This window comes from Hyla sarda, chromosome 6, assembly GCF_029499605.1.
Source record: "Hyla sarda isolate aHylSar1 chromosome 6, aHylSar1.hap1, whole genome shotgun sequence".
Taxonomy (NCBI): Eukaryota; Metazoa; Chordata; class Amphibia; order Anura; family Hylidae; genus Hyla; species Hyla sarda.
Window position 1 is genome coordinate 221,906,047 of NC_079194.1, and position 21,361 is coordinate 221,927,407.

Genomic DNA, 21,361 nt, shown 5'->3' on the forward strand with positions numbered 1-21,361 from the left:
CCGACCGGAGTCAAACGGTGACTCCGGTCGGCTCATTTTTGACCCGTATGCGGTTTCCTGACCAGACCTAAAACCATAGTATACTACGGTTTTAGGTCCAGTCACAAAACCGGATATGGATCAAAAATGAGCCGACTGGAGTCACCGTTTGACTCCGGTCTGCTCATTAAAGTAAATGGAGTTCAGTGCTGGTCCGACTGGGGTACAGGAGAGCCCGGTGTGCCCCTCCCCCCCATCCGGATTCGGCACCAGTAATGTAAAAACGAAGTGTGAATGCAGCCTAAGTCTCCAATTTAGCCCAGGCTACATTTACAATTTTTCAATACGGCAGCTGGATCCAAAGGGAGAATTTTTGGGCGGTATCCAATTTTGTTGCTGGACTGAAAACCGTGGTCTGCCACGGTATTTAACCTAGCAATAAAACTGATACAGGTTCAAAAAAGGAGTCGACCGGAGTCACTATCTAACTCCGTCCCGCTCATTCAAATGAATGGGATGTGGTGCAGATCTGGTGGTGTGAATGCACCCTTACACTGTGCAATGTGGACTGTTTACTCATATCCATGCTGCCTGGTGTTGACCCCAATTCCTTGACTTTTAGTTTTAACAATTTATTATCCAGTTGCTGATGTTTACTTACCAGAAGCCCCTGTGATATCCATAGCCTTAAGGTTTCTTGCCTTTATGATAGTGATGGTAAGTCTTCCGGCAGTAGGGAGGTAGCAGAGAGAGAACATCAAGTCACCAAGGTCAACATTATCCTAGGAAATAAAGAATTAAATATTTAAGAATTAAATACAAACCACGGTTTATTTTTCCACATGAAGAAGTCACTGCCTTAAAAAACGGAGGACAATGAAAAAGAATGCTTTTCTATTGAAGGATGAAAATTGAACAAGAAGAATCGGAAGCTCATTTCTTCCACATCAATATGTGTGTGTAAAAAGGTTAAATCGTCTTTATGTGATGATTCATTCTTTATTCTAAACAGTTCCAGTAAAAAGAAACCATGGAAATCTATTTACCAAGTAATTTTCACATGTATGTGGTGTATTCTGCCTTGACTGAAGGGCGTCAAAAGAATTTTGTTTACATGGGTTTTTATGTAATGCACTAGCTGTCAAAGGGGAAACTGGATAAACCTTGACATCCATTTTTCAGGATAGGTAAATGTGAAGTAGTTACTAGATAGATACATAAAGTAAATAAATAAATAAAATGAGAAATACACTCATAAATAAAGACAGATAGAAAGATATTTTGAAGGAGAACCGCACTCCAAAATTTTCAATGTGGGTGCAAGCTGGTCAAGCCTGGGTCAGAGGCTCTCTTGAGGATCAATAGACCAAATTCAGCAGCACTCCGGTAAAGATGAAGCTGTGTTAGGCTTTGTTCATCAGATGTAGCGACGTATCAACCGTCTAACACGGTCACGATTGAAACGTTGCTTCATCTGATGAATAAAGCCTAACACAGCTTCATATTTACTGGAGTGCTGCTGCATTTGTTTGATAGATATAAAATAGATAGATAGATTAATAGACAGATTGATTTGGCACAACTTGTATAGACAAGTAAACTGACAGATTTTCACATGGATTTTGGTGCATAATCTGTATGAATTATGTATTGAAATCCATATGAATTCTGCTCCCAAACCACATTTTATTATTTTTCCATGGAAGAGTTTTTACATCTGGGTGCAGAAAAAAAAGGATAGTCAGGATATGTATCAGCACCACTGTATGGGACTAATCCATGTCCAAAACTGAGACTAAGAGACTAAGGCTGCATTCACACTTAGTTTTTACATTACTGGTGCCGGATCCAGATGGGGGAGGGGCAAACTGATCTCCCCTGTACCCCAGCCGGACCAGTGCTGAACTGCATTTACTTTAATGAGCCGACCAAAGTCAAACGGTGACTCCGGTCGGCTCATTTTTTACCAGTATGTGGTTTCCAGACCGGACCTAAAGCCGTAGTATGCTACGGCTTTAGGTCCGGTCACAAAACTGGATACAGGTCAAAAATTAGCCGACAGGAGTCACCGTTTGGCTCTGGTCGGCTCATTAAAGAAAATGGAGCTCAGCGCTGGTCTGGCTGGGGTACAGGAGAGCACGGTTTGCCCCTCCCCCAGCCGGATCCGGCACCCGTAAATGTAAAAACGAAGTGTGAATGCAGCCTAAGCCATGTCTAAAACTGTTACAAATCAGAGGCAAAAAGTGGAGGTAGCAGGAGCACACTAGACACTGGTGGTGTATGGCTCCTTTACTACAAACAAGGACAGCATTGCTCTTCACCACATTGGTCACTAGAGTTATATACATAACTCTATAGTTAATAGGTAGGTATCTCGATATGAACACAAGATAAATAGATAGATATTAAAATGAGATATTAAAATATATATAATCTACCATCATGACAGGATAATAAAAAAATTGAGATCGCCGAGAGAATTCCACTTCACAGGCTTCAAAGTGGATCTGAGTAATTTTCTGTGTAAATATTACAATATGACCTGACAGTGTAGAATGCATATTTCTGTTTATGCAACTCCGAATTTACATGAAAGATGCTCTTCCTGCAGACCTGTCTTGCAGCCTCTAGGGGTCCAGCCTAATAACCAGGACACTGCTGTGATACAGTGCGCGGAAATCATAAAGTATTCAAAGTATGTCATCAATTGTAAATCAGGTACACGCTTTCTGCTTTATACTGCATCATACACAGAATACCAATAAGCTAATAAAAATATACTGTGTAAACGGACAACGTCAAGAGCTGCATGACATAGTCATAGAGAGCTAAACCTTATACTACTCCATACAAGCCTTGAATGAATGTGACCAACCAAATCTGATCCAACTATCTATCTCTCATCTCATATCTATCTCATATATTTCTCTCTCTCTCTCTCTCTCTCTCTCTCTCTCTCATATCTCTCATACCTCTCTCTCTCATATATCTCTCATATCTCTCTCTTTCTCATATCTCTCTCTCATATCTAGTGTTGAGCAGCATATGCCATATTCGAATTTGCGATATTTCACGAATATATATCGTCATATATTCGCTAAATTTGCATATTCGCTGCCTTTTTTTACTATGCGCCATGAAATTTGCATGCGCATGCGCATTCACCATAAAATTCTCAAAAACGGCTAAAAGAAGGCGTGCGCGAAAATTCACATATGTAAATTTTCGGGTGCACGCCAATCTGACACAGTAACTAGTATTGGCGCCTTGTTTACGCCACATGCTGGAAGCAGGGAGGGATGATCACTGTGATGTGAATTCGCATTGCGAATATTCGCACCCAACACTACTCATATCTCTCTCATATCTCTCTCTCTCTTTCTCATATATCTCTCTCATATCTCTCTCTCCCTCTCATATATATCTCTCATGTATCTCTCTCTCTCTCATATCTCTCTCTCTCATATATCTCTCTCTCTCTCTCACACACACATCTCTCTCATATATCTCTCCATCTATCTATCTATCTATCTATCTATCTATCTAATGTTGTGGCCCTGCACAGGAGTTATACCCCTGTTCCCTTGGTGCCCTGTCAGGCAGCCTCCCTGCAGTGTCCCCTGGGCCCTCGGCACCTGTTCCCATATATATATATATATATATGTATATATATATATATATATATATATATATATATATATATATATATCTTAAACTCAATGGGGAACATTTATGAAAACCTGTGTAGAGGAAAAGTTGCTGAGTTGCCCATAGCAACCAATCAGATTGCTTCTTTCATTTTTGAAAAGGCCTCTGAAAAATTAAATAAGCAATCTGATTGGTTGCTATGGGCAACTGGTTCACTTTTTCTCTACTCAGGTTTCGACATGTTATATGTCAACAACAAACATAGGCTAGGTAATTTAACCCTTACTCACCCCCATTTGACAGGGTCGGGGTTTTTGTTTAAAGTCCCATACAAGTCTATGGGAAATATGTTACTGAATAACTACCAAAAGGCTGGAGATAATTTGATAATATTTGGTCACGTTACTTATATGTCCACTTAAAATATAGGATATTTAATTTAACCCTTAACTACCCTTATTTGTGAGGGTCAGGGATATGAGGACGGGATATGGGTCGGGCTATGGGGACGGGCTATGGGGTCGGGATATGAGGACGGGATATGAGGACAGGATAGGAGGACAGGATAGGAGGACAGGATATGGGGTCGGGATAAGAGGATGGGATATGAGGTAGAGATATGAGGGCGAGATATGAGGAGGGGATATGGGGACAGGTTATGGGGTCGGGATATAGGGACGGGCAATGGGGTCGGGCTATGAGGTCGGGATAGGAGGACGGGATAGGAGGACGGGATAGGAGGTCGGGATATGAGGGTGGGATATGGGGTCGGGCTATAAGGACGGGATATGTGGTCGGGCTATAAGGACGGGATATGAGGACAGGATAGAAGGTTGAGATAGGAGGATGGAATAGGAAGTCGGGATATGGGGACGGGATATGAGGACGGGATATGAGGTTGGGATATGAGGAAGAGATATGAGGTCGAGATAGGAGGACAGGATTGGAGGTCGGGCTATGAGGACAGGATATGGGGTCGGGCTATGGGGACGGGCTATGGGGTCGGGCTATGAGGACGGGATATGAGGACAGAATATGAGGACGGATATGGGGTCGGGATAAGAGAATGGGATATGAGGGCGGGATATGAGTGCGGGATATGAGGTCGAGATATGAGGGCGGGATATGAGGAGGGGATATGTGTTACGCCGAGCGCTCCGGGTCCCCGCTCCTCCCCGGAGCGCTCGCCACATCCTCGCTACTGCAGCGCCCCGGTCAGATCCACTGACCGGGTGCGCTGCGATACTGCCTCCAGCCGGGATGCGATTCGCGATGCGGGTGGCGCCCGCTCGCGATGCGCACCCCGGCTCCCGTACCTGACTCGCTCTCCGTCGGTCCTGTCCCGGCGCGCGCGGCCTCGCTCCCTAGGGCGCGCGCGCGCCGGGTCTCTGCGATTTAAAGGGCCACTGCGCCACTGATTGGCGCAGTTGTTCTAATTAGTGTGTTCACCTGTGCACTCCCTATGTATACCTCACTTCCCCTGCACTCCCTCGCCGGATCTTGTTGCCATTGTGCCAGTGAAAGCGTTCCCTTGTGTGTTCCTAGCCTGTGTTCCAGACCTCCTGCCGTTGCCCCTGACTACGATCCTTGCTGCCTGCCCCGACCTTCTGCTACGTCCGACCTTGCTCTTGTCTACTCCCTTGTACCGCGCCTATCTTCAGCAGTCAGAGAGGTTGAGCCGTTGCTAGTGGATACGACCTGGTTACTACCGCCGCTGCAAGACCATCCCGCTTTGCGGCGGGCTCTGGTGAATACCAGTAGTAACTTAGAACCGGTCCACTAGCACGGTCCACGCCAATCCCTCTCTGGCACAGAGGATCCACCTCCTGCCAGCCGAATCGTGACAGTAGATCCGGCCATGGATCCCGCTGAAGTTCCACTGCCAGTTGTCGCCGACCTCACCACGGTGGTCGCCCAGCAGTCGCAACAGATAGCGCAACAAGGCCATCAGCTGTCTCAACTGACCGTGATGCTACAGCAGCTACTACCACAGCTCCAGCAATCATCTCCTCCGCCAGCTCCTGCACCTCCTCCGCAGCGAGTGGCCGCTTCCGGCCTACGACTATCCTTGCCGGATAAATTTGATGGGGACTCTAAGTTTTGCCGTGGCTTTCTTTCGCAATGTTCCCTGCACTTGGAGATGATGTCGGACCAGTTTCCTACTGAAAGGTCTAAGGTGGCTTTCGTAGTCAGCCTTCTGTCTGGGAAAGCTCTGTCATGGGCCACACCGCTCTGGGACCGCAATGACCCCGTCACTGCCTCTGTACACTCCTTCTTCTCGGAAATTCGAAGTGTCTTTGAGGAACCTGCCCGAGCCTCTTCTGCTGAGACTGCCCTGCTGAACCTGGTCCAGGGTAATTCTTCCGTTGGCGAGTACGCCATCCAATTCCGTACTCTTGCTTCCGAATTATCCTGGAATAATGAGGCCCTCTGCGCGACCTTTAAAAAAGGCCTATCCAGCAACATTAAAGATGTTCTGGCCGCACGAGAAATTCCTGCTAACCTGCATGAACTCATTCATCTAGCCACTCGCATTGACATGCGTTTTTCCGAAAGGCGTCAGGAGCTCCGCCAGGATATGGACTTTGTTCGCACGAGGCGTTTTTTCTCCCCGGCTCCTCTCTCCTCTGGTCCTCTGCAATCCGTTCCTGTGCCTCCCGCCGTGGAGGCTATGCAAGTTGACCGGTCTCGCTTGACACCTCAAGAGAGGACACGACGCCACATGGAGAATCTTTGCCTGTACTGTGCCGGTACCGAACACTTCCTGAAGGATTGTCCTATCCGTCCTCCCCGCCTGGAAAGACGTACGCTGACTCCGCACAAAGGTGAGACAGTTCTTGATGTTAACTCTGCTTCTCCACGCCTTACTGTGCCTGTGCGGATATCTGCCTCTACCTTCTCCTTCTCCACTAAGGCCTTCTTGGATTCCGGATCTGCAGGAAATTTTATTTTGGCCTCTCTCATCAACAGGTTCAACATCCCAGTGACCAGTCTCGCCAGACCCCTCTACATCAATTGTGTTAACAATGAAAGATTGGACTGTGCCGTGCGTTACCGCACGGAACCCCTCCTAATGTGCATCGGACCTCATCACGAAAAAATTGAGTTTTTGGTCCTCTCCAATTGCACTTCCGAAATTCTCCTTGGACTACCGTGGCTTCAACGCCATTCCACAACCCTTGATTGGTCCACAGGAGAGATCAAGAGCTGGGGTACTTCTTGTTTCAAGGACTGTCTTAAACCGGTTTCCAGAACTCCCTGCCGTGACCCTGTGCGTCCCCCTGTAACCGGTCTCCCTAAGGCTTATATGGACTATGCAGACGTATTTTGCAAAAAACAAGCTGAGACTTTACCTCCTCACAGGCCTTATGACTGTCCTATTGACCTCCTCCCGGGCACTACTCCACCCCGGGGCAGAATTTATCCTCTGTCCGCCCCAGAGACTCTTGCTATGTCTGAGTACATCCAGGAAAATTTAAAAAAGGGGTTTATCCGCAAATCCTCCTCTCCTGCCGGAGCTGGATTTTTCTTTGTGTCCAAAAAAGATGGCTCCCTACGTCCTTGCATTGATTACCGCGGACTTAATAAAATCACGGTAAAGAACCGCTACCCCCTACCTCTTATCTCAGAACTCTTTGATCGTCTTCAAGGTGCCCACATCTTTACCAAACTGGACTTAAGAGGTGCTTATAATCTCATCCGCATCAGGGAGGGGGACGAATGGAAAACTGCATTTAACACCAGAGATGGACACTTTGAGTATCTAGTCATGCCCTTTGGCCTGTGCAACGCCCCTGCCGTCTTCCAAGACTTTGTTAATGAAATTTTTCGTGATCTCTTATATTCCTGTGTTGTTGTGTATCTGGACGATATTCTGATTTTTTCTGCCAACTTAGAAGAACATCGCCAGCATGTCCGCATGGTTCTTCAGAGACTTCGAGACAATCAACTTTATGCCAAAATGGAGAAATGTCTGTTTGAATGTCAATCTCTTCCTTTCCTAGGATACTTGGTCTCTGGCCAGGGACTACAAATGGACCCAGATAAACTCTCTGCCGTCTTAGATTGGCCACGCCCCTCCGGACTCCGTGCTATCCAACGTTTTTTGGGCTTCGCCAATTATTACAGACAATTTATTCCACATTTTTCCACTATTGTGGCTCCTATCGTGGCTTTAACCAAGAAGAATGCCAATCCTAAGTCCTGGTCTCCTCAAGCGGAAGACGCATTTAAACGGCTCAAGTCTGCCTTTTCTTCTGCTCCCGTGCTCTCCAGACCTGACCCATCTAAACCCTTCCTATTGGAGGTTGATGCCTCCTCTGTGGGAGCTGGAGCGGTCCTTCTACAAAAAAATTCTTCCGGGCATGCTGTTACTTGTGGGTTTTTTTCTAGGACCTTCTCTCCGGCAGAGAGGAACTACTCCATCGGGGATCGAGAACTACTGGCCATTAAATTGGCACTTGAGGAATGGAGGCATCTGCTGGAGGGATCAAAATTTCCAGTTATCATTTACATCGACCACAAGAATCTATCCTATCTCCAGTCTGCCCAACGGCTGAATCCTCGCCAGGCCAGGTGGTCTTTGTTCTTTGCCCGTTTTAACTTTGAAATTCATTTTCGCCCTGCCGACAAGAACATTAGGGCCGATGCTCTCTCTCGTTCCTCGGATGCTTCGGAAGTAGAGGTCTCTCCGCAACACATCATTCCTCCTGACTGTCTGATCTCCACTTCTCCAGCCTCCATCAGGCAAACTCCTCCAGGGAAGACCTTCGTTTCTCCACGCCAACGTCTCGGGATTCTCAAATGGGGTCACTCCTCCCACCTCGCTGGCCATGCGGGCATCAAAAAGTCTTTGCAACTCATCTCTCGCTTCTATTGGTGGCCGACTCTGGAGACGGATGTTGTTGATTTTGTGCGGGCCTGTACTGTCTGTGCCCGGGATAAGACTCCTCGCCAGAAGCCTGCTGGTCTCCTTCATCCTCTGCCTGTCCCCGAACAGCCTTGGTCTCTGATTGGTATGGACTTTATTACAGACTTACCCCCATCCCCTGGCAACACTGTTGTTTGGGTGGTCGTTGATCGATTTTCCAAGATGGCACAATTTATTCCTCTTCCTGGTCTTCCTTCAGCGCCTCAGTTGGCAAAACAATTTTTTGTACACATTTTTCGTCTTCACGGTTTGCCCACGCAGATCGTCTCGGATAGAGGCGTCCAATTCGTGTCAAAATTCTGGAGGGCCCTCTGTAAACAACTCAAGATTAAATTAAACTTCTCTTCTGCTTATCATCCTCAATCCAATGGGCAAGTAGAAAGAATTAACCAGGTCCTGGGTGACTATTTACGGCATTTTGTTTCCTCCTGCCAGGATGACTGGGCAGATCTTCTACCATGGGCCGAATTCTCGTACAACTTCAGAGTCTCTGAATCTTCTTCTAAATCCCCATTTTTCGTGGTGTACGGCCGTCACCCTCTTCCCCCCCTCCCTACTCCCTTGCCCTCTGGTCTGCCCGCTGTGGATGAAGTGACTCGTGATCTTTCCACCATATGGAAAGAGACCCAAAATTCTCTTTTACAGGCTTCATCTCGCATGAAAAAGTTTGCCGATAAGAAAAGAAGAGCTCCCCCCATTTTTTCTCCCGGAGACAAGGTATGGCTCTCCGCTAAATATGTCCGCTTCCGTGTCCCCAGCTACAAACTGGGACCACGCTATCTTGGTCCTTTCAAAATCTTGTGCCAAATTAATACTGTCTCTTACAAACTTCTTCTTCCTCCTTCTCTTCGTATTCCTAATGCCTTTCATGTCTCTCTTCTTAAACCACTCATCATCAACCGTTTCTGTCCCAAACTTGTTTCTCCCACTCCTGTTTCCGGTACCTCTGACATTTTCTCCGTAAAGGAGATACTGGCCTCCAAGACGGTCAGAGGAAAAAAAAATTTCTTGGTCGATTGGGAGGGCTGTGGTCCTGAAGAGAGATCCTGGGAACCTGAGGACAACATCCTAGACAAAAGTCTGGTCCTCAGGTTCTCAGGCTCCAAGAAGAGGGGGAGACCCAAGGGGGGGGGTACTGTTACGCCGAGCGCTCCGGGTCCCCGCTCCTCCCCGGAGCGCTCGCCACATCCTCGCTACTGCAGCGCCCCGGTCAGATCCACTGACCGGGTGCGCTGCGATACCGCCTCCAGCCGGGATGCGATTCGCGATGCGGGTGGCGCCCGCTCGCGATGCGCACCCCGGCTCCCGTACCTGACTCGCTCTCCGTCGGTCCTGTCCCGGCGCGCGCGGCCTCGCTCCCTAGGGCTCGCGCGCGCCGGGTCTCTGCGATTTAAAGGGCCACTGCGCCACTGATTGGCGCAGTTGTTCTAATTAGTGTGTTCACCTGTGCACTCCCTATGTATACCTCACTTCCCCTGCACTCCCTCGCCGGATCTTGTTGCCATTGTGCCAGTGAAAGCGTTCCCTTGTGTGTTCCTAGCCTGTGTTCCAGACCTCCTGCCGTTGCCCCTGACTACGATCCTTGCTGCCTGCCCCGACCTTCTGCTACGTCCGACCTTGCTCTTGTCTACTCCCTTGTACCGCGCCTATCTTCAGCAGTCAGAGAGGTTGAGCCGTTGCTAGTGGATACGACCTGGTTACTACCGCCGCTGCAAGACCATCCCGCTTTGCGGCGGGCTCTGGTGAATACCAGTAGTAACTTAGAACCGGTCCACTAGCACGGTCCACGCCAATCCCTCTCTGGCACAGAGGATCCACCTCCTGCCAGCCGAATCGTGACAATATGGGGACGGGCTATGGGGTCGGGATATGGGAACGGGCAATGGGGTCGGGCTATGAGGTCGGGATAGGAGGACGGGATAGGAGGACAGGATAGGAGGACGGGATAGGAGATCGGGATATGAGCATGGGATATGGGGTCGGGCTATAAGGAAGGGATATGAGGACGGGATATGAGGACAGGATAGAAGGTCGAGATAGGAGGATGGAATAGGAGGTCGGGATATGGGGTCGGGATATGAGGACGGGATAGGAGGTTGAGATATGAGGACGGGATATGAGGTTGAGATATGAGGACAGGAAAGGAGGTTGGGATATGACAACAATATATGAGGATGGGGATGAGGATTGTCCGTAACTTGGCGTTGGAGTCATTATTGCCCCCGTGCCTAGCCCAGGATATCTCATCTCTCTCTCATATCTCTCTAATATCTCTCTATGTATCTCATATCTATCTCTCTCTCATATCTTTCCCTCATATCTCTCTCATATCTCTCTCTCTCTCTCTCATATCTCTCTCTCATATCTCTCCATTTATCTCATATTTATCTCTCTCCTGTTACGCCGAGCGCTCCGGGTCCCCGCTCCTCCCCGGAGCGCTCGCAACATCCTCGCTACTGCAGCGCCCCGGTCAGATCTACTGACCGGGTGCGCTGCGATACCGCCCCCAGCCGGGATGCGATTCGCGATGCGGGTGGCGCCCGCTCGCGATGCGCACCCCGGCTCCCGTACCTGACTCGCTCTCCGTCGGTCCTGTCCCGGCGCGCGCGGCCCCGCTCCCTAGGGCGCGCGCGCGCCGGGTCTCTGCGATTTAAAGGGCCACTGCGCCGCTGATTGGCGCAGTGGGTCTAATCAGTCATTCACTTCCCCTTCCCTTCCTTGCCGGATCTTGTTGCCATTGTGCCAGTGAAAGCGTTTCCTAGTGTGTTCCTAGCCTGTGTTCCAGACCTCCTGCCATTGCCCCTGACTACGATCCTTGCTGCCTGCCCCGACCTTCTGCTACGTCCGACCTTGCTCTTGTCTACTCCCTTGTACCGCGCCTATCTTCAGCAGTCAGAGAGGTTGAGCCGTTGCTAGTGGATACGACCTGGTTACTACCGCCGCTGCAAGACCATCCCGCTTTGCGGCGGGCTCTGGTGAATACCAGTAGTAACTTAGAACCGGTCCACTAGCACGGTCCACGCCAATCCCTCTCTGGCACAGAGGATCCACCTCCTGCCAGCCGAATCGTGACATCTCCCATATCTCTCTAGGTTGGTTGTCAGCGGTGCCCTACACCATACAACCAAATCCTGGCATCACAAACACTAGGGGTTAACAACATCTCTCTACACCCGTAGCCCCGCCATACACCGGTGGTCCACCACAACTTTGGCATCACGAACAGGATATGCGTGTGTGCCTTAACCACTCAACCAACAGGCCACCTGCAACAGGATACGGGTATGTGCCTTAACCACTCCACCACTAAGTCAAGTCAGGTCACCCGCAACAGGATATGGGTGTGTGCCATTGCCACAAAGCCACTAGTCCTCCCCCTAGTCAGAACTGTGCTCAAGGAATTGTCTGAAAGTGTCGCAAGCTGCGACAGAGATTGCGCCCAAAAGTGTACGGGACATATGCCCTCATTTACTAAGAGTGGAGTGTAGGTTTCTTTGTGGGTTTTAATTCCCTGCAATTTATTTTCCACGGTATTTACTTAGGTTTCCCTACATTTCCACTTTCCCTACACTTTGCTATTTTTACACATGCTCCGATCTGTCTGGTTTTCCTCAGCTGAAATCCATCACATTTTCTGTGGAAACCTTAGTAAATATGTTGGGTTTTTATGAAAATGTCGGGAACACGCTCCTTTTCGGTGACCATGCCCCCTTTCCCCGGTGGTCACGCCCCTTTTTCAGGTTTTCTTAGCAAAATGGAGAGTTAGTCGGGGTTTTTTCAATTCTGGCGCAAATTCTGGCTCAAAATCTGGCGCAGACATTGTCTGTAAAATTGTGCTTTGCCGGGGCGCTGAAGAAAAGTATGGGGGAGTTGAAGAACACTGTGTTGCTGTTGCAAAGTGTACCAGCAAGGGTTAACAGTCAGTTCTGGGACTTCCCACATGCGCGAGTGGCCGCAGCTCCGCCCCCCAGCCCTTTGCAGTCACGCCTCCTTAGCCTGCAGGGAGGAACAAAAAGTGTACCCCGTCTGGGTAAGAATTTCTCCACCAGAGTTCCCCGGGCGCAGCTTTCTTAAAGGCTCCAACGGCTGCGCCTGCATCATCGTGTCAGTCCACCCCTGCGCAGATTCTGCGAAAGTCAGCAGGGGATACAAGTAAGCGGCATACATCAGGGGACCCCAGCCAAAGGTTACACAAGCTGCTGCAGCACATCGCTGGATTTCTTAAAGCAACAGCACATGCAAAACTTCTTAAAAGGCCAGCTCACTCAAAACTTCATAAAGGGCCAGCACACTCCAGACTTCTTAAAATGACAGCGCACTCAATCAAGCCTGCAAGATGTCAGTACCCAGTTCTCTAGGACCACCGGCCGAGGGTGCTTCTTCAACCCCATCGGTTGGGTCATCACCTGCTTTGGGAACTCGGAGGGTTCTACCCTCTCCAGTTCAGTGCAACAGTTTAGGAGTTCCTGTAGCCGCACCAGTCTTCTTGGGGAACCCTGTTCTTCCCACCTACAATGGGGACTCCTTCACTCTGCGAGATTTTAAAGAGAAGATCCAAAGCCTTTTTTTATTCTTTTCCCCCTAATCAACAGGTGCAGTTGCTCATTGGACAGCTACAAGGACCAGCACTTGAAGAAGTCCGCACCTGGCCTGCCTCCGAGAAGACAATGGCAGCTTTATGTTATGCTGTAGCCTTACAAAATGCCCTAGAGACTGTCCAGAGACTAGATGGTATAACTCCCGAACAGAGCAACAAGGTATTAATGGACAGATTTATTGATGGGGCTCACAACAAATGGGACAAAGCCCAACTTAGAATGTTAGTGGTACAGAACCCTAGTTTGTCATTTCCCGCTTTTAAGAGACTGGCCATCAAAGTTATTGCGTCCAGGGCTGAGTCTGAAGAAGTTAGTACCTCTCCCTCAGAGACACTAGGGGTGTCCGCTAGGTCAGTGCCACCATCACCACCTGCCCCATCAATCCTTGCGGCCTCAGAACTACAAAGTGTTAGGCACGAAATTGATAAGCTGACCAAGGCCGTAAAAAAGCTTGCTAGCCAGACCAATCCGCCTAGCCAGGAATCACCTACACCTAGAAAACCTATCCCTGCTCCCTGTCCTGCTAATTCCCGTAATTTTCCCTCTAACAGACCACCAGGGACTCAGAGGCCCTTCTGTAGCCGTTGTAATAAGACTGGACATTGGAGAACACAATTTTGTGATTTAAACGGGAATTCCCTGAGGTCAAGGACCGGCCCTCAGGAGAATCGTCACCAGGCCTAGATTCAGAATGTTCCAAGTCAAGACTCTCCCTTGACGTCGCCCCATGCCCCTATGTAAAAGTTGTTGTAGAAAGGGTACAGTTGGAGGCCCCCCTAATCGACACAGGATCTCACGTGTCCACCATACCCAAGGATGTCTTTTATAAATACTGGAGTGCTGATTTGTTATGTGAACCAGACGATGTTGATTTTAAAGTAGTGGCAGGGAATGGGAAACCAGTATCCAGACATGGATACTGGGAGCCAACCATTCAAGTTGGAGAGCATATACTCAGAGGACAGGGAGTGATTGTAACCAATGTTTCCGATAAGGGGGTGGCAGAATTTATATTGGGGATGAACATTATGAGACACTGTTTTACTGAAGTAGTAGATTCTCGGCATGCCTCTCTCCCCTACATGTCACCTTCAGGCCAGCAGGCTGCACAGCACCACTTGAAGATCCTTCAAGCAGAGCAGAAGTTTGTCAACAGTCAAGGAGAAGTTTGCCAAGTACGAATTCAGGACATCCGGACAGTAGTCTTACAGCCTCACACGGAGACCATGGTGCCGTGCCCGACCTGGAATTGGGAACAAAGATTACCAAGCATTGCTGGAGCCGATGCAGCTGGAAGATCACCCTTTAGTCCGGGCAACAAGAAGTCTGGTCACCGTCTCAGATGGAAAAGTCCCAGTCCGTCTAGTTAACCTGTCTGACGCTGCCACCATCCTGCCGAAATATACTTCAGTTGCAATGGCAACGCCCTGTAGCACCAGGCATGTACCAGATGGTCAAGAAGATGTTGGTAGAAATGAAGGACGCTGACATCATCAAAGAGATAAAAACCTGTAGCTTATGCCTCTAGGACCTCACCAATGGTGCATAATGGTGTGGACAAATATAAATATAACAGCGTTTATTCAAAAATTGCTTTTAATTCAGATATAAAATGTAATATATATATATATATATAAATAAAATAGTAGCAAAATATCACATTATACTGGCATTTATCTAATGAAGATCTCACTGGGCCCTAGTGAGGTATCAAAGAATATATGAATAAATTAATATTTAAATAAGTCCATGAATCTGCAGATAAAAAAATATATAAAAATAAAAATACCAATAAAAAAATAATTCCGTGAAAAATGTATGGATTTGTAACAAAATGATTGTAACATAAAGTCAATGAAAAAATTATTAAAAAGTTGATGAATGAATGATACAGAGTATTTCTCACCACTGCTTCTGGCTTGGTCTGTTGTAGTAGATGGGTCGCAGCCTTATGATCCTCATGTGCCCCAATGGGTGGAAGGGGGGCACAGATAGGTAGATCTCCTTTAGCAGCCCCGTTGGCAGGGGGGCGCAGATAGATATTGCGTATCGTGAGCTCCGATGGCAGGGGAGCAAGCGGCAGTTGCAGCGCTCGGGATCTCGTTCGCTTACCGGCTTAGCACAGACGGCACTAGTCTGGCACTCCGGCAGGAGTGTCAGTGGGCTCGGGTGCGACAACGGGTCTGCTGGCGACGGTACTCCGGGAGCAATGGAAGGTCTGGGATTGGTGTCCCATGTGGAAGCAGGAGATGAGGCTATGCGATGCAATGGATGGTAAGGTTACAGCCAGGCAGGGTGGAGTAGAACAAGTTTAACTCCTCTGTTGCTGAGGTATTTGCAGATGGACGCTGGTGGTGACTGTGTGAATAGTGCCAGATTTTTAGACGCGTTTCGGGGTACTGGGAAACAAAGACCTCCGACCCCTTCCTCAGTAGAAATGTGTATATATATCCAGATATACGACATCCAGTGATTCCCCCTGGTCCAGTCCTGAGCTCACCTCCTCATAAAAGCTAATCAGGTTAGTGTAATGTCTGTTTATTTGTTTTTGTATTTTTCTGTTTAGGTGTGTATTCACATACTAGTTTGTTCAGAGCAGTTTGCTATTTTACGTGGATAGGAAATAGTTAATGCTATGGACGAATGAAAACTCGGGTGCGGTTATTTAGCAGAGTTCTCCTGCATTCTGATGCTGGCTATTCAGTGCAATACTAAGATGTCTGTTAGGTTAATGCCACTATGTCTGTTTGTGCTATATTCTGACTATGTCTGCTTGAGCATTTACCTTGTATTTATATTGTCTTTTTTAGCCATGATTATATAGCATGCTCCATGTATTTTAGTCTGTGTTACATTAGTCTGTTTTAGGAATATATCTGTTCAGCTTTGTCGGTGTTCACACTATGTCTGAGTCTTCCTTGTTACCTGTGCTCTGTATGTTATATTCCTGTTCTGCAGTCTATTCAGACTCATCTGGTTCTAGTCTAGTGTTTCTTGTATTATATTTCTGTGTCCTACTGGGTCAGCATTTTCTCCACACGGTGGAGTGTGTCGACTGGCCAGTAGCCTTTTTGGCTTTATTATTAATGGCTACTCCTATAGTGGAGTGGGGAGTCCAGTTTGTATGTTCTGTGTCCCAGTGTGAACAGTGTATTTTTATATCCTGTTTGGTTGATCTGATCTGTGTCCTTTGTACTTGTACCTGTTTGTGAACAGTGTTCTAAGTTACCTGTTCAGTTTAGTGTTTTGGCTCTCAGTTCTTCTGTTTATCCCCTTCATCTCCTGGATTCTGCTGTATACTCATATCGAGAGAGATTTATCAAATCCTGTGCAGAGGAAAAGTTGCCCAGTTGCCCATAGCAACCAATCAGATCGCTTCTTTCATTTTTCAGAGGCCTTGTTAAAAATGAAAGAAAAGATCTGATTGGTTGCTATGGGCAACTGGTCAACTTTTCCTCTGCACAGGTTTTTATAAATCTCCCCCATCTTGTTCATTTTATCATGTCTGACTTTATCTAATATCTGGTTTATGAACTGTTTGTTAATTCACTATATTCTGCTCTGTTTGGGAGTTTATATACTGCCCTGTTAGTATTTGTATTCTGTCAGGTATATCTGGTTGTCTAGTAGTTTTCCGTTTCTGTTCTGGCCTGTGACCGACTATGTATATTATGTGTTTTTATGCCACTGCACTTTAGCGCAGGAAGGGACCGGCGCCCAGTTGTCGATCCATCGTTTAGGATGGATGGGCAAGTAGGCAGGGAGAGTATTTTTAGGGTCAGTTAGGGCTGATCCCTCATAAAGCCATGCTGATATGGAGTCATGCATTTATTTTTATCAAGATACTCCAAAATAGCATCTCTTAGAAAATCCTCAAACAATTTACATACAACCGAGGTTAAACTAACAGGCCTATAATTCCCAGGGTCAACTTTTGACCCCTTTTTAAATATTTGCACCACATTTGCCATGTGCGAGTCCTGGGGAGAAGTCCCTGTCACTATAGAGTCCCTGAATATTAAATAGGGGTCTGTCTATTACATTACTTAATTCCTTTAGAACATGGGGGTGAAGGCAATCTGGACCTGGTGATTTGTCTATTTTGATTTTTTTAGGCGGCACTGTACTTCTTCCTGGGTTACACAGGTGACCTTTACTGGGGAGTTTACCTTATCTCGCTGTATTTCACCTGGTATTTCATTTTCCTCAGTGAATATAGTGGAGAAGAATTTGTTTAATATATTTGTTTTTCCTGATCCCCGTTTCTATTTTCTTCTTTATCGTTTTTTAACCTCTTAAGGACGCAGGGCGTATGGATATGCCCTGCATTCCGAGTCCTTAAGGACGCAGGGCGTATCCATACGCCCGTGGGAAATCCGGTCCCCACCGCTAGCCGGTTGGGGACCGGAGCCGGATGCCTGCTGAAATCATTCAGCAGGCATCCCGGCACATCGCCCAGGGGGGTCCTGAGACCCCCCCATGTCGGCGATCGGAGAAAATCGCATGTCAATTCAGACATGCGATTTTCTCCAATTCCGGGCTGATCGGGTCTCTGGTGACCCGATCACCCGGAAAATAGGGCTGATCGGAGTTGTCAGCAACAACCCCGATCAACCCAAAGGATTGGAGTGAGATCGCAAAGCTGCGATCTACTCCTATCCCCTGCCATTACTCAGAACGGAGTTCTGACCAATGGCAGCGCAGGACAGGGGGTTGCCATGGCAACCCCCCGTTCTGCCCGCCCCTGGATGTCAAGGGGCTCTGGAAAGAAGATGGAGGCCGTACCTGCAGGAGAAGATGCCTGGGGACCTGGGATCTGCGCTGGAGCCTGCAGGATCCTGATCAGGTAGGGAATCCACAGTGGGGGGGGGATTGAAAGTGAAAGTAAATCGATCTTTACTGTGGCAACCACTAGGGGGGCGAAACTGCAACTCCCAGCATGCCCAGAGAGCCAAAGGCTGTCTGGGCATGCTGGGAGTTGTAGTTTTGCAACATCTGGAGGGTCACAGTTTGGAGACCACTGTTACAGGGGTGCCCAAACAGTAGCCCTCCAGATGTTGCCAAACTACAACTCTCAGCATGCCTAGACTGCCCAGGCATGCTGGGAGTTGTAGTTCTGTAACATCTGTCCCTTCAGATTTAGCAATTTTCATGACATTTTTGAAAATTGCTGCTCTACTTTGAAGCTCTCTAATTTTTTCAAAAAGCAAAAATATGTCCATTTTATGATGCCAACATAAAGGAGACATATTGTATTTGTGAATAAAAATAACATTTATTTGGAATATCCATTTTCCTTACAATTAGAGAGCTTCAAAGTTAGAAAAATGCAACATTTTCAAAATTTTCATGAAATTTGGGGATTTTTCACCAAAAAAGGATGCAAGTAACGCCGAAAATTTACCACCAAAATAAAGTAGAATATGTCACGAAAAAACAATCTCAGAATCAGAATATTCGGTAAAAGCATTTTCGCGTTATTAATTTGTAAAGTGACGGTGGTCAGAATTGCGAAAAAGGGCTCAGTCCTTAAGGTGAAAAAGGGCTGTGTCCTTAAGGGGTTAAAGGGCCTACACTTTCATTTTTAACCTTGTTGCTATTTATATAGTTAAAGAGTATTTTGGGGTTAGTTTTACTCTCTTTGGCAATGAGTCTTTCTGTCTCTATTTTTGAGTCTTTTATCAGTTTTTTTTTACATATTCTACATTTTTCTCTATAGCTTTTTAATGCTTCTTCACTGTCGTCCTGTTTTAGTAGTTTAAATGCTTTATTTTTGTCATTTATTGCCCCCGTAACGTTTTAATTCATCCATATTGGTTTTCTTTTATTCCTGATCCTTTTATTCCGATAAGGTACATCTTACAGTGAGAATTTAAGATATTTTTAAAAGTCTCCCATTTAGTGTCGGTATTCTTGTTTTTGAGGACATAATCCCATTTTATATTGTTAAGGGCTTCTCTGAATTGATCAAACTTTGCCTTCCCTTATTGAAGAACAAGTTATAATGTATTATATTATGATCACTATTTCCTAGGTGTCCTTCTACCTGCACATTAGTTACTCTGTCAGGTCTGTTGGTTAATATTAAGTCTAGTAGGGCGCCCCCTCTGGTCGGGCCCTGCACCATTTAGGACAGATAATTGTCTTTAGCTATAGTCAGAAACCTGTTTCCTTTATGAGAATCACAGGTCTCAGTCTCCCAGTTTATATAAGGATTGTTAAATTCCCCCATTATTATCACCTAATTCTGATTTGCTGCCTTATTTGCAGCTACTATGTCATAATTTTCCTCAGACATCAACCACTCCAGTTCCTCTGTTTTATTGGACAGACTTCTGGCATTAGTCAACATGCATTTCAATGGTGTATGTTTTTTTTTTTTTTTTTTCCTATGAAACCTATCCCTATTAACTATTTTAACCGCCTCCCTCCGCTCCACCCCCAGATACATTAATAAGTCCCCCTCTCTAGCTACACTATGTTACCCCTCTTTGTTATAGGTACACCCCCCCAGTCCCTAGTTTAAACACTCCTCCAGTCTTCAAGCCATCTTCTCCCCAAGCACAGCTGCACCCTCCCCATTGAGGTGCAGCCTGTCCCTACGGAAGAGCCGGTATCCGACAGCGAAGTCAGCCAAGTTCTCCATGAACCCAAACCCCTCCTACACCAGCTTCTGAGCCACTTGTTTACCTCCATAATCTCCCGCTGCCTCTCTGGTATGGCTCGTGGTAAAGGTAATATTTCAGAAAATATTACCTTGGAGGTCCTTGCCTTAAGCTTGCGGCCTATGTCTCTAAAATAACTTTTAAGACACTCCACCTACCTCTTACTTTGTCATTGGTGCCAATATGTACTATGACTGCTGGGTCCTCTCCAGCCCCACCCAGCAACCTGTCAACCTGATCCGCGATGTGCGGATCTCGAGCGCCAGGAAGACAACACACTGTTCGGCGATCCCGGTCTTTGTGACAGGTCGCCCTGTCTGTCCCCTAATAATTGAGTCCTCCACTACCATACCTGTCTGGCCTTCCCTGCATTCCTCCCTCCCTCCTTACTGGAGCAGACACCCCCCTGGTGGTCAGAGATAGAGTCCTGCTGCAGTATTGCTAGCTCTGAAATGGCATCTCCCTCATCTGCCAACCGGGCAAACTTGTTGGGGTGTGCCAGATCAGGACTAGCCTCCCTGACACTTTTCCCTCTACCCCGTTTTCTGACTGTAATTCAGCTGACTGCCTGATTGTCCTGCACCTCCATGCAACTATCCTCCCCTACCTCTACCCCAGAGAGTACTTGCTCAGTGAGCAGGAGACTCCTCTCCAAGTTGTCAATGTGTCTCAATGTTGCCAGTTGCTCCTATAGATCCAGGATCTGGGCTTCCAAATGAACAACTTGCACACATCTTGCCCAACAATATGCACATTCAAACTGCTGTTCAAGGATTGCATACATTGTGCAAGATGTACATCGGACTGTGTTTTCCAACATGGAGGCCATCTAGTTATGGGGATTTCACAGATTAACAGCCAAAAACAGACAGCAACTATTAGAATTTAATTCTGAGTAGACCTTGTGAGTTAAAGTAAACAAGTAAAGTAACACTCACAGCGATCTCAAATTCCTGCTTTCAAACTCTGTTTTATAACTCTCTTTTACTGCCTCTCTTCCAACGCCCACTCAGACAGAGCACGCTCAGAACTGAGTCCCAAACTAAGATTTATACACCTGTGACCAATCTACCCCTCCCCCTAGAGGTACTCACACAAGTCACTCCAACTTCGCAGATTCACTCCGCACAGCAGAAATCTTTCTGTTTTATAACTCTGTATCACTGCCTCTCTTCCAAAGCCCACTCAGACAGAGCATGTCCAGTACAGGAGTTATACCACTGTACCCTTGCTGCCCTATCAGGCAGCCTCCCTGCAGTGTCCCCTCGGCCCCCGATACCTGTCCCCTTATGTATATATATTTTCTGCCATGCGTTATGCTGTACAATGTATATAAGAGTGTTCTTGCTTTAAGAAATGTTAACATGTGATCACCAGTTGTCATGTGAGTGTAACCCCGTGAGGAATCAGTGACCATGTGACCTAAGGGTGACCTATGGGACCCCTCCTAGTCTCCCTGATATAAGCCCTGGGTGGAGCTAGCTCGCTCTCTTATGCTCTTGATTTCCAGTTAAGTCTTTGCTGAGGTCCAGTGCAGTCAA

At 47.2% G+C, this 21,361-nt stretch overlaps 1 protein-coding gene across 2 annotated transcripts in view; it reads right to left on the reverse strand.

Annotated features, from left to right (window-relative positions):
* SYT9 (synaptotagmin 9) overlaps positions 1 to 21,361 on the reverse strand; it is a 289,127-nt gene that overhangs the window by 34,560 nt on the left and 233,206 nt on the right. For both annotated transcript variants that reach the window (XR_008845234.1, XM_056526597.1), the window contains exon 4: positions 641 to 761. Coding sequence is in view for 1 of the 2 variants with exons in the window: in XM_056526597.1 (XP_056382572.1) it covers positions 641 to 761 (121 nt within the window). In the remaining variant the exon portion in view is untranslated. The remainder of the gene's footprint in view (positions 1 to 640; positions 762 to 21,361) is intronic.